The sequence below is a fragment of the Ursus maritimus genome, unplaced genomic scaffold (assembly GCF_017311325.1).
Source record: "Ursus maritimus isolate PB19 unplaced genomic scaffold, ASM1731132v1 scaffold_33, whole genome shotgun sequence".
Lineage (NCBI taxonomy): Eukaryota > Metazoa > Chordata > Mammalia > Carnivora > Ursidae > Ursus > Ursus maritimus.
Genome location: NW_024425897.1, coordinates 29,790,115 through 29,802,792, shown reverse-complemented (window position 1 = coordinate 29,802,792; position 12,678 = coordinate 29,790,115). Strand labels below are relative to the sequence as shown.

The 12,678-nt window shown below is 61.5% G+C and overlaps 2 protein-coding genes across 3 annotated transcripts in view; one reads left to right on the top strand and one right to left on the bottom strand.

Moving 5' to 3' along the window:
• POLE (DNA polymerase epsilon, catalytic subunit) overlaps positions 1-7,756 on the top strand; it is a 45,084-nt gene extending 37,328 nt beyond the window's left edge. Inside the window, exons 42-48 of the mRNA XM_040620096.1 lie at positions 652-835; positions 1,117-1,245; positions 1,353-1,546; positions 4,834-5,034; positions 5,310-5,435; positions 6,004-6,093; positions 6,209-7,756. Coding sequence (XP_040476030.1) covers positions 652-835; positions 1,117-1,245; positions 1,353-1,546; positions 4,834-5,034; positions 5,310-5,435; positions 6,004-6,093; positions 6,209-6,322 — 1,038 coding nt within the window. The 3' untranslated portion in view covers positions 6,323-7,756. The remainder of the gene's footprint in view (positions 1-651; positions 836-1,116; positions 1,246-1,352; positions 1,547-4,833; positions 5,035-5,309; positions 5,436-6,003; positions 6,094-6,208) is intronic.
• A 1,467-nt stretch (positions 7,757-9,223) lies between these two features.
• Positions 9,224-12,386, bottom strand: P2RX2 (purinergic receptor P2X 2). Of its 2 annotated transcripts, XM_040620119.1 has the most exons (11): positions 12,211-12,386; positions 11,987-12,122; positions 11,826-11,897; positions 11,652-11,727; positions 11,488-11,584; positions 11,253-11,333; positions 11,004-11,142; positions 10,483-10,613; positions 10,218-10,308; positions 10,017-10,082; positions 9,224-9,920 (listed from the first exon to the last, which is right to left on the bottom strand). In XM_040620119.1, exons 1-11 carry the CDS (start codon positions 12,384-12,386, stop codon positions 9,570-9,572), a joined length of 1,416 nt encoding a protein of 471 aa, XP_040476053.1. In that variant the 3' UTR covers positions 9,224-9,569. The 2 variants fall into 2 exon arrangements, with proteins under 2 accessions (XP_040476053.1, XP_040476054.1); XM_040620120.1 differs by lacking the exons at positions 11,652-11,727; positions 11,826-11,897 and having other exon boundaries at positions 12,279-12,386.
• Positions 12,387-12,678: the final 292 nt, after the last annotated feature.

Here is a 12,678-nt window from a genome sequence, read left to right as displayed (position 1 = left end):
TTGCCGCTCTAAGGATATGGGGGTGCCAGAGTGGACGCGTTGAGGTGAAAGGCCCTCTTGAGAGGGGAATCTGGTCGCAGGCGGTATGTGCGATAGGGCCGTATGGAGAGAACCATCACCATCTCAGGAGATTTGGGATTCAGACAGCTAGTCAGCTGAGGTCACCTGCTTGTGAGTCTTCCCTCCTTGGGAGGAGGGAGTTGAAGAATTTTAAAGTGAGTTCTTGGGGCGCCTGGGTGGCTCAGATGGTTAAGCCAGTACTTTTGGCTTGGGGCATGATCTTGGGGTCCTGGGATCGAGCCCCATGTTGGGCTCCCTGCTCCGTGAGGAGCCCGCTTCTCCCTCTGCCTGCAGCTCCCCCTGCTTGTGCTCTCTCTCTCTGTCAAATCAATAAAATCTTAAAATAATAATAATAATAAAGTGAATTCTCTGGAAGAACAAAATGAGAATCCCCGTCCCCGTGTGTGGAGAGCTTGACCTCATCCTCAGAGCCAGCTTGCGGGAACCTCACTCAGGCCCAGGGACGGGGAGTGACTCGATGGCCGTCACGCGGGGCAGAAGGGGTCAGGAGAGCCAGGTGTGGAATGACTCGCGCGCTTCCTGCTGTGCGCGCTGCTCAAAGACACAGCGGGGGTTGTGTCTGTGTTACAGCAAGACTCCCCAAAAGGGGGTGGAGAGGAGGAAGAGGAGGAGGAGGAGGAGGAGGAGGAGGAGGAGGAGGAGGAAGGCGCACAGGAGCCCGATGTGGAGGACAAGCTGGAGAACAGCTGGAACATCGTGCAATTCCTGCCACAGGCGGCCTCGTGCCAGAGCTACTTCCTCATGATCGTGTCAGGTGAGCCGCCCCGCTGGCCCACGGAGCTGCGCAGGGTGACCTGCTGCGTGGCCACGCTCGCTCCACAGAGAGGCCTGCTTGCACAGCGCCCTGCATGGGGGGGCCTTGGCCTGCCCGCTGTGTGCGCTCTCTCTGTGCGCTCCAGGTTCTTCCCTTCCCCTCTGGGACGGTCCGCACAGGGTGTGCACGCGGGGACTCTGGCTGTGTCCCTGCCTGGTCTCCCCGGCCGGTCTCCCCAGCCGCGCGGCGGGCGCACCCTCACCGCCGCCCTGTCGCCGCAGCCTACGTGGTGGCCGTGTACCACAGCATGAAGGAGGAGCTGCGGCGCAGCGCCCCAGGGGGCACGCCCCTGAGACGCCGGGGGCCCAGCCAGCTGTCCCAGGACGCCCCGGCGGCCGGCGCCCTTCCCGGTGAGCACGCCCTCGCAGCGGCCTGGGGTCCCTGCGCTCCCCCGGGCCTGCCCTCCGTGCCCCGCTGTGGCCCAGGGAGGAACACGGCCGTGTCCCCGTCCTCCCAGGAATGATCACCTTCTCACAAGACTACGTGGCCAACGAGCTCACACAGACCTTCTTCACCATCACTCAGAAGATTCAGAAGAAGGTCACGGGCTCGCGGAACTCCGCCGAGCTGTCCGGCATGTTTCCGCTGCTCCCCGGTTCCCACCTGACGCTCAACAACCCTGCGCTGGAGTTCGTCAAGTACGTGTGCAAGGTGAGGCTGCGACCCACGAGCGGGGTCGAGGGGTCCGCGGACGCGGGGATGGACGTGCTCCCACTGGGGTGCGCGCGGGCAGGACTGGAGGGTGTCTGCGGGGCGGGGGGTCCACGTGCAGGGGGGCAGGTGCACTCAGCTCGTCTGCCTGGGAGGCACAGGAGCCCGGAGGACATTCTCGTTGACGCCAGCATCACTCCCTGCCCCTTCGGCGCAGCCGCTGTGGGAGGCGTTTGGTGTGAGAAGGGGATGAGACAGGAGAGACACCTGTTCTCGTGGAGCTTGCGCTCCAGTGAGGGGAGGACAAGTCAGTGAGGGCCAGGTGGGCTCGGAGGGGCAGGGCGGCCTGGTGAGACCGCGGTGACCCGCTGGGCCTGGCCAGGTGCACCCCAGGGAGAAGGTCTGGATGCAGAGCCCCGGGGTAGGAGGGTCTGGGGGTGCCGGCGAGAGGCACGTGCGGAGCGGTGAACCGGCGGGCGCTCGCGGTCTCGTGGCTGGTGGGCCCCGGGCTGTGCTCCCCAGGAGCAGGCTGCAGTGCAGCCGCAGGGGAGAGCTTGCGGGGTTGCCGAACGTCTCTCGGGGAAGGGCGGGCCGAGCCAGCGATGCGATAGTATTAGGGATGGCCCCGCGCAGGCGTCACGTCTTCCAGGGAGAGTGCTGTGCCGCGCGTCGGGTTACCTCCCCATGTACAGGTGCCCCAGGCTCACGTGGCCGCTGCTGCCACCGCGGGCGTAGTTCCGATGCCGTCTGACTACCGTAGTAGACGTCACAGTTCTCAGCGTCCGCTTGAACCTGCGGTGACGTCTCACCATTGTTCTTGGGAGTTTGGGAAAGGCACAGTCACATGTCTCCGGCACGGTCAGGATGCACTTTATTATCCCGCCAACAGTGCGCAGACCCTGGTGTGTCCCGTCTGTTCCTTGTCCCTCCTGAAATGCACACACAGATCACTGGGGGGGCAGTGCTTGGAGCAAGCGCACAGTGCGGACAGCGGGGTTCAAACAGGCACCCCCGGGTCAGCTGCCCCCGCGCCGCTCTGCCCCTGCACGGTCACCTCCCCTTTAGATCCGGCTGCTTGCACTCAGCAGGACGGGGCTGGCGATGCGCGTTTCAGTGCTTTGTCCTGTGTACCGCTGAGTGGTGCCCAAAGAGCCGCCGTTGGCCGTGCACTGGTTGACGCACATCTGGGCTTTTAGTTCTGGATTTTTAATAACAAGCTTGCTATAAACTTTTTGTAAAAAAGATTTCATTTATTAGAGAGAGCTAGAGAGAGCATGAGCGGGGAGGAGAGGGAGAAGCAATCTCCCTGGGAGCCGGGAGCCCAGCATGGGGCTCAATTCCAGGACCACGACCTGAGCCGAAGGCAGACGCTTCACCCACTGAGCCACCCAGGCGCCCCCGCTATAAACATTCCTATGTAGGTTTTTGTGTGCACGCAACTTTCGTTTTATTGGGTAAAGATGGAAGAGGGGGCTTGCTGGGTTGTACCCTAAGTTTGTGCTTCTGAAGCGGCTGCTGTGGTTTGCGTTCCCACTGGTGGTGTATGACGAGAGCCCAGCTGCTCCACGTACCTCCCAGACCTTGGTCATCTTCAAAATTTTAGCTGTTCAGATAGGCGTGCGGTGGTATCTCATTGTGTTTTTAATTTGTATTTCCCCCAGTACTAATGATGCTGAGTATTTTGTCACATGGTGGTTTCTGTCCATACGTCTTCCGTGAAATGTCCACATTTTTTGCCCATTATTAAAAATGAAGTTATGTTTTTTATTTTTGAGGGTTTTTTAAAGATTATTTGAGAGCGAGAGAGAGGGGTGGATATGAGCAGAGGGAAGGGGCAGAGGGAGAAGGAGAAGCAGACTCCCCGCTGAGCAGGGAGACTGACACGGGGCTCGATCCCAGGACCCCGATCGTGATGTGAGCTGAAGGCAGACGCTTCACCGCCCGAGCCACCCAGGTGCCCCATATTTCTCAGTTTAAGGAGTTTTTTATATATTCTGGATACAAGTTCTTTATCAAATATGTGATTTCTAAATATTTTCTTCCAAACCTTGGCCTGCCTTTTCAAAATCCTCTTAACAGTGTTTTTTGGTGAGTGGATTTTAACTTTGATTTATCAATTTTTTTTTCTTAGAGGGGAGGGGCAGAGGAAGGGGGAGAGAGAATCTTAAGAGGGCGTGGAGTCTGACTTGGGGCTGGGTCTCACAGCCCTGAGGTCGTGACCTGAACCGAAATCAACAGTCAGAGACTTAACTGACTGAGCTGCCCAGGTGCCCTTGAGTTGTAGACTGAGGTTGATATTTCTGCATAAGTGTGATTATCTCAGTATTATTTATTTGAAAAGATGGTCCTTTCTCCATTGAGTGGTCTTTGTATCTTTTTCAAAACTTGACTGGCCGTATGTGTGTGGGGGTCTTTTTCTGGACCCGCATTGGTCCCACTGTCTGTTTTCTGGGACCACGTTGTCTTGGTGTCTGTACCTTTATCACGAAGTCTTGAAACGGTGGTGGGACTGCCTCCACTGCATTTGTTTTCAGAACTGCTCCGGCTTTGCTGTGTAGTTCCTTCGCTTTCTGTACAAATTCTTTGAATCAGCGTATCCATTTCTACCCAGAAAAAAAATCCTTTTAGAATGTTGATTGGAGTCCTTTTCATCTATAGATTATTTTAGGGAGAATTAACATCTTAGTGTCTTCTAAGTGGTGTTTGGTTTTGTGGTGCTTTTGGCACCGAGCTGGGTGTGGGAGAGGTCTTCGAAGATGTCTGTCCTGTCCTTTCGTCTCCTTTAGGGACATGGGTTAGATGCTTCGTCTGTGGCTCTGCGGGCGCCAGAGAGCCAGGCTTCCCAGCACCAGCCGCACAGGCTCTAGCGTGAGGCTGGACAGGCTTCTCTGGGTTGGCGTGGGAATCCCCCCACCACCGGGAGTTGAAATCACCCACTCTGCAGATGTGATTGTGAAGTCCCGTCGATTTAGGACTGCCGTCAGTGAGGAGGAAGGAGTCCGTAAGGACGACGGATAGAGCATGTCGGTCTGCCGCAGAGTCCCCTGGAGCAGACAGAGACCGCGAGACTTGGGACCGGGGCAGGGCCTCTGCGCATGGGGCCCTGCACTGAGAGACCACTGGTGTGGATACGGCCGCTCCCCCTTCCCCCACCCTCCAGCAGGAAAAGGGAGGGGTGAGGTGATGCTGAGGGACTGCAGCTTCAAGAGCCCAGCACGGGCTTTTCCAGTGCTGACAGAGCAGGCGGCCCAGGGGGCCATCCCTGACATAGGCTCCGTTCTCCGAAGGTTCTGTCTCTGGACACGAACATCACAAACCAGGTGAACAAGTTGAACCGGGACCTGCTTCGCCTGGTGGACGTGGGCGAGTTCTCGGAGGAGGCCCAGTTCCGAGACCCCTGCCGTTCCTACGTGCTCCCTGAGGTCATCTGCCGCAGCTGTAACTTCTGCCGGGACCTGGACCTGTGCAAAGAGTCCTCCTTCTCTCAGGTGGGCAGCCGCCGGGTCCTCGCGGTGGAGTCAGGACGGGGGTGCTACAGTGCCCACCCTCAAGCTCCCCTGCGAGTTCCGATGTCAAACGCACTCGCTGCCACGTACCAGAACAGTGTCCTCGTAAACACGCCTGACGGTGGTGCTGGGGGGCCAGCAGCCCCCCAGCTCACGCCGCACCGTCCCTCCCCAGCCCTGGGGAAGCCCCGGCTGCTGGGGAAGACTGAGCAGAAGGCCGAGTAGAGAACTGAGCTGTCGTCTCCTCCTCTGCCTAGGACGGGTCTGTGCTGCCTCAGTGGCTCTGCTCCAACTGTCAGGTTGCCTATGACACCTCAGTCATCGAGATGGCTCTGGTGGAAGCCCTGCAGAAGAAGCTGATGGCCTTCACTCTGCAGGACCTGGTGAGCAGTGGGCCTGGCACTGGGGACTGCCTTCCACTGGGCAGAAGCCTTCTGGATAAGCGATTTGCACCCAGGCGAAGCTACGGGTGTGCACGCTTCTCGAGTCACGACCTGGTCCCCTGACTCATTCTTACAGCGTCTCTGGGGTCCCTACAGAGGCCAGGTGCTGGCTTCATGGACCTCCGTTGTAGTGAGAGGGGACAGACAGCAAAGTAGAGCGTGTAAGTCATGGGAAGTGTAAAGAGAATGGACGGGGACGAGAGAGAGAAGCAGGGAAGTTTTCATCGTTGGATGGAGGGATATTCCCCCTGAGAGGGGACGTGTGATGGAATGGGGAGACCCGTGGAAAGAGGGGTGAGGGAGCCCCCTGGGCTCAGGGTCAGGGGTGCAGAGCCCACACGAGGGTGTGAGGAAGCAGCTGGCACGTTTGGGTAAATCCTGCTGCGAAGTCCCATCTTACTCATAGTTGAGCCGAAGGCCATGGTGGTGGAAGGCTGAGCGGCCGACCACCGCCGGCCACGACTGGCATGGGCGGGGGCACTCCTGACCGGGCTGCTCCTCATTGCAGGTCTGCCTGAAGTGCCGGGGTGTGAAGGAGGCCAACATGCCTGTGTACTGCAGCTGTGCGGGGGGCTTCGCCCTCACCATCCACACCAAGGTGGGGCTCCCCAGCCAGGCGACCCTGCTGCCCTTTGCGCCCTGCCCTCATCTGCTCTGCCTGCACGCCGGCGCCTCCTCTGGACCCGGGTCTCACTGACTGCTCATTTCTGCAGGTCTTCATGGAGCAGATTGGAATCTTCCAGAACATCGCCCAGCACTACGGCATGTCCTACCTCATGGAGACCCTGGAGTGGCTGCTGCAGAAGGGCCCTCAGCTGGGCCGTTAGCAGCGGGGGCAGCATCCTGGTTCTCCGCCTGACTTCCCCAGCTTGTGACCATGTCCAGGGCCGAGCACCAGGGAGCACCGGTCTCGGGGGGCTTCGGGGAGCAGGTCACGGGCCCAGGAGAGGCCTGAACCAGCCAGGGCAGGAAGCAGCCCACTCTGGGTTCCCGGGGCCCCAGCTGGGGTCAGGGCAGCCCACTCTGGGCCTGAGCAGTGCGCCCAGACTGTGTCTTGCTAATTAAACAGCCCTCCCGGCTGCCCTGTCCTTCCTCTGCTGCTCAGGGGCGTCTTCTTTCGAGGCAGAGTCCCTGAGGGTGGCCCGTGAGAGTCTGCGGCACCCGTGTTTGATCACTTGTTACCACAGAGGACCCGTCCGATAGCTTGACGCCAGCAGGATTTGGGCCATTTCCAGGGAATCCGGAGCCGAACCCCCCTGGGGACCTGGTCGTCTTCCACACGATGAGTTCCTGGGACTTGGGCTTCTTGTCTGGAGACTTCCCGGTCAGGGTAGGGTCTGCAGTAGGGGCACAACAGTCCCCTTGTCTGCAGCAGCGAGACTGGGATGCGGGGTGTGGCGCCCTTGCCCTCTGACCTGCCTGTGCTCTGAGGAGGGCCCCCCACCAGGTACACGTGCTGGTCTCAGACAGCGGTGGGGAGCCTGAGGGCCCAGGGGAGGCACGGTGCACACCATCCCGTCGGTCAGACTTTCACATCGTGTCTTAGTGCCTGGATTTGAGGAAACATTTCTTCGTGTGCAAGGGCAGGATTTTAGGTTTTTCCCTTCAGCTCTGAGGGCCTGCGTCTCGGGGAGACGGAGGAAAACAGCAGCAGCAGCTCTGTTGGGGTCGCGCGGGTCTGTTCTGGCTGCTCAGCGTCAGGGATTGGTCAAGCCCTCTGACCCTGGCGGGGCCTGCCCAACCTCCAAGGGCCACATGGGGCATGCAAGCCCTCACCTGCCCACTGCAGAGCGGGTCAGTCAGGGCTGTGGCCTCCTTCACGCTGGACGCTTGCCACCAGTGTATTCGGAGCTGGGTGAGGCCAGAGACATGGGACCTGACGCTTGGCTCTCCCTGCGGGTGGGGCTGGGCGAGGGGAGATGCCCAGGCCGCGGGGGACCTGCCTCTCAGTGACCTCAGGAAGACTGCTGAGCAGCTGCTTCCGCGGTTCGGTCAGCGGCCCCGGAAGACCGACTCCAGAATTGGTTTCTAACTAAATGAGACTGGAAGCAGAAAAGGAACAGCCCGATTGGCAAGGCGACAGGCAGGCTCACTGAATCCTACACATAGACCCCAAATGGGCAGCCTCCAGAAGCGTGGCCCTGGGCCAGTGTCGGCTCTGGAGCCCGGCTTAAGCTCATCTGTGTTGCCTAACTTCTCAGTATTACACTGTGAACGTAACATTTTATTTGAATTTCACGTTTCTTAAAATGTTTACATGCGTATGTGCAAGGCGTCTGTCTCTACATGGATGGAAGGAGTAGCTAACATCGGTCCAGCTGGGTGCGTTGGCCCCTGGGTACTGTGCTTTGGGTGTGTCTAGGCCCCGTGGCCACGAGAAACCTGACACTGGCTGGAAGATGGACAGAGCCTGCATCAGCCCCCAGATGGAGATCAAATCAAATTAGGGCTGGGTGGGGGCGGGGGGGCTAACTAGGCTTCCTGGAAGTGGAGCTGGAGAAGTCCCAGAGGGGGGTGGGGTGGGACTGAGGGCCCGCACACCTCACTCGACGCTGCAACACCCTCCTACCCCCATCCCTGCAGCAGGGTGGCTCCCGCAGAGGCCAGCTTAGGGTCTGGGGCATTTGGGGTGTCTGAGGGCCCCAGGGTCACTCCTGCTTGGGAATGGGAAACCTGAACCCCTGGCTATGGTCCTTGAGCTGCTGTCCAGCCCCAACTGGAAAAGCCAGTTTCTCCAAAACTAGAGCTGGATGTCGGTGAGCCAGACAGCTAGGATGTTATAGGCATTTGGGTGACCGTGGAATCCTCACCCTGAGGATGGGAGGGTCTGGTGGGGGCTTCCCAGGTGTGTGTCACAGCTGGCCCGGGTGGGTGTGGGCAGGTGGACTGGCTCTGGCCACCTGCCAGTGTCACTTGGGACTTGGGGACTCCGGCTGGGCAGGGTCTGAGCCTTCATGGGACCTTGGAAGTGGTGGGATCCCAGCTGAGGTGATCTGTGCAAAGCATGCCGTGCGTGCTTGCCATGCCCGTTGCTAGGGAAATGGCCATCCAGCCCAGTTCTGGCAGCCCCTCAAGGGGGGGCCTGGCCAGGCAGGCACCAGGCAGAGTCTCTGAATGTAATGACCACTGTGGCATCCGCGAGTGTGCTGGCCAATTATCTGCAGGCCTGACCCGCTGTTGCTGGCCTGTGCTCCTTCTCAACCTGGCCCTGCCTTGTCCATCCCCTCCCCAGCACCAAATGCCTGCCTTGCCCGGGCGCTGTTGTGCGTGGGACCCGGGATGCTTGCACAGGTACCGGGAACAAGAGCCAGGTTTTCCTTAGTATGACTCTCGTCACCTACTCCCTGGCTCCCCTCGTCCTCCAGAGTCCCCCATCCTGTCCCATATTTTGAGGTTTGGGTCTGGGGTGACACCCCCACCCCCAGGAAGCTAGTAAGCAGGCTCACTGCAGGGCAGGTGCTGGGATGAGTTGAGCTCATGCACCGTCCGTCTCTGTGCTCACCCCCACCACCCACCTGGTCGGACATCATCATGACCTGGCTGGACGTGGGAGTAGACGTGCCCGTGCACTCTGCACCCAGGCTGGTTAGAGGGGAGACAGGACCGAGGGCGCCCACAGCTGCCACACGCAAGGACCCTCTCCTACATGTTTGTCTTCAGGGCTCAGGATGCTCTTCCTCAAAAATGAGGCCAGAGGTTCTGGTTACAGGTTTATTGGATTCCGGATGTGTGGTTTCTTGGCTATGAAGCAAGCAAAGGGTCTGGGCGCAGAGGGGTGAGAAGCTGGGGGGGGGGCAGCTGGGGAGGAGAAGGCAGGAGTTTGCCCCCCCCCAGGCCCTGGGGGAAGTTGGGGGGCCAGCTGGGGTCAAGGTGCCATCCACTTGGTGTCGGCCCACAGCCCGGCTGCACGGAGGTCTTGTAGTTCCCAGTTTCTCACGGTTGAGGTGCGAGGGCAGGGCCCCAGGTCCCCGTGGGCTGCTGGGGGAGCTGGGGCTCGGTCTCTTGGGACCCCAGACTTCAGGGCCCTACCAGGCAGAGCCTTCGACACAGCATGAGGGAAGGTGTGTGATGGGCTCAGAGCCGGGCCAAACCTCGGGGGTCTGCGAGTGTGGAGTCCTGCGGGGAAGGCTCGGGGGCGCACGGCTCCGGTCCTGCGGTCTGTTCAGGAGGGTCCACCATCTGCTCGGGCGGGGCAGAGGCGGGGCAAAGCCATGGGGGCGGGGCAGCCAGAGCTTGGCCCGCCTGGCCTGGGTCTGCAGAGCGGGGACCGGGCGGGGGAGGGGCCTGGCCCAACACAAGAGCCAGAGTCACAGGCCAGCTACCAGGGGAGCGTCTCGGCGTGCACACCTTGTCGAATTTCTTATGGCTGTACACCTTGTTTTTGTTCATAAACGTCAGCAAGATCCAGTCACACAGGAAGGAGCCCTGGGCCAGCGAGACCCACATGTGAGGGCCCAGGAGACACCCCCTCCCGTCCCCGCCCCCAAGCCCCCCCCCCATGCCCAGCATGCACTTCCTTACCACCCCGATGGAGGTCAGTGCTGTGGCCAGGTTAATGATGGTGGGAATCAGGCTGAACTTCCCTGCCTTGGGAGGGGAGGCTGCCTTAGATGGTTGTGGGTCTGCGGCAAGGGGAGCTCAGGGAGGGTGGGGGACAAGGGGCTGTGCCAGCTCAGTCCTGGGCCTGCCTGAATCCCGGGTGGGTAGAGCAGGCTGGTTTACCTGTCCGTGCACGATGACATCAATGCGGATCCCATAGGCCTTGATAAGCGTGCGTGTGGTGCTGCCGTTTGTCTTGTAGTATTTGGCAAACCTGGGAAAGAATGAGCCCAAGGAGCATGGTGGTGGGTGCCCGCCCATCACCCAAGATGGGACGCCCCAAGACTCCACCCCCCCCGGACCCCTGAACTCTGAGCGCCTGCCCTGTCATCTTGGAGCCACCACCGCCAGGGCGGACGAGGACCCAGGCATCCCAAGGCCAAGGTACCTGAAGTTGTAGCCAGATGAAGCTGGGACGTGCTTGGGGTCAAGCCTCCGGAAGGAGTACTTGGGGTTGCACTTCGATGCTGACAGGTCCAGGTCACAGTCCCAGTTGATGATGACCCCAATGACGCCACCCTGCCCAGAAGTGGGCACAGAGGTGGGTGTCAGGGAGGGCACACAGAGGACCCTTGAGGGCTGTGGGGTCCTGCCCTGAGACTGCATATGGGGTGCTCATCTCAGGGCACCGGGGGCAGCTCAGGGTTGAGAGCCGGGGTGCTTGGGGAGCACCCCGATTCTGAAGCATGAGGGGACACTGGTGGCCAGCTCTGTGACCAGGAGTCAATAATTTAGCAGGAGCCGTACATGCCCAGATGGGTTGGCCGATCGTGTTTCTCCTCCCTCTGCCTGAACAGGGCCAGGGTTGGCCAAGACTGCAAAGGGGGTTGGCAGACCTTTTGTCCACAGGTAGGAGCCAGCACCTGAAAGGAGAGCTGACTCCCCCACTGTCCCTCGGCTGCCCCTCACCGTATGTGCCAGCTCCGTGAAGTTCTCCCCCGCCTGTTCCACAATGAAGCCCAGCTTGAAAATGGGACAGTAGAGATCAGAGACCTCATCGAATGTGCAGTGTTTCAGGTAGCCATCCTTCCCGTGCTCTATGTTGCCCCTGTGGACAGGGCCCGGCCATGTCGGGGGGCTCTGAACCCACAAACACCACGCTCCCCAGAGGGAGTGCCCATCCCTAGCCCCTGGTCGCCATACCCTAGTGGCTCTTACTTGGAGAACTGGAATTTAGGGTAGTGGATGCTGTTCTTGATGAGGATGGTGAAATTTGGGGCCATCTTGCCGAGAAATTGGCTGAGGAGGCAGACTGGATGCATTTAGTCTTCCCGCCCCAGTCCCCCTCCCCGGCATAGCCCAGCTCCGCTCCCTGAGGAGAGAAAGGAGCGAACCAGAGTCGGGCTGGGGTGTCAGCCGGGCCCAGCTAGGTGGGGTCACCGGGTGTGCACACCTGACAGAGGCCCCGTCTTCCACAGGGCACCAGCCGGACACCTCGCAGGTCTTGGCCGAGCCTTGATAGTAGGGTACGCAGCGTCCGGTCCGCAGGCCTGCGGGCAGAAGTGCGCTCAAGGGGCGAGGGCGCGGCCCGTCCCACCCCCGCTGGCGCGCACTGACCGTTTCCCAGCATGTCCAGCTGCCCAGCCACGCAGTCCTCGTCCGAGCCGCAGGTGGCGTCGCGGACTCTCATGCTCTAGGGAGGAGCCGGCTCGGTCAGGGCCCCACACCTCCTGGGGCGGCACGGCTGGCGCCCCTCCCTCCGCCCCAGCTCTGCCCTCCGCCCGGCCTCACCTCGGGGCAGGTTCCGAGGGTCTGGGAGGGTGTGACCTCAATCCTGGTAATGATGCTGAACACGCTGCCTCCCTGGGCTCAGAAAGAGGGGACGGTCGGCCGGGGCGGGCAGCGCAGGCACCCCTCGCTCCTTCCCGGGGCGCGCGGGGTGGGTAGCGCACCTCGGGGGGCTTGACGTACTCCTCCACGTCCCACACTTTGTGCTCGGAGGAGGTGATGCCCTTGACCTTGGTGATGACGGAGCTCTCGGGGCCCGTCTCGCTGTCCTGGTAGCTCTTCTGCACGATAAACACGTACCTGCGGGGCGGGCAGGCCGCTCTGGAGGCGACCGGGACCCTCCCCCGCCCCGCGCCCCGGCCCCGCGCCCCGGCCCGGCCGCACCCACCACACGAAGTACAGCAAGATGAGCAGCTGCACCGCGCGGTACACGACGCCCAGGCGCCGGTTCTTCACCACGATCACCTTGGGCGTCTCGTAGTCCCAGAACGCCGACCAGCAGCCCTGGGCCAGTCCCCTGGCCGCGTGCGCCCCCGCGGGGGGCTTGGGCTCGGCGGCCGCCATGGCCCGGAGCTCCGCCAGGGCCGCGACGCGGCGCGCACCCTGCGGGCCAGGGGCGCGGGCAGGGGAACCCCGCGGCACCGCCCCGGGGCGTGGCCTGGCGCGGCCGCTCCGCCCCCGCCCCGCCCCGCCCCGCCCCGCCCGCGCGGGGGCCCGGAGCCGCGGGGCGCACCTGGCAGGTGTCGGCAGGTGTCGCCAGGTGGGCCCGCAGCGCGCAGAGGTGAGTTCGGCAGCCTGCGCCCCAGCGCGCTCGCGGAGGGCCCGAGGACGCACCGGGCGCACGTCCCCGGGGAGG

Bases quoted from the DNA above. Each gene is read 5' to 3' on its own strand.
- P2RX2 (XM_040620119.1), bottom strand. From the start codon at position 12,386: ATGGCGGCCGCCGAGCCCAAGCCCCCCGCGGGGGCGCACGCGGCCAGG. The intron at 11,585-11,651 runs GTCAGTGCGCGC...TTCTGCCCGCAG, and splicing joins GCTGGACATGCTGGGAAACG to GCCTGCGGACCGGACGCTGC. The intron at 9,921-10,016 runs GTAAGGAAGTGC...TCGCTGGCCCAG, and splicing joins CACTGACCTCCATCGGGGTG to GGCTCCTTCCTGTGTGACTG.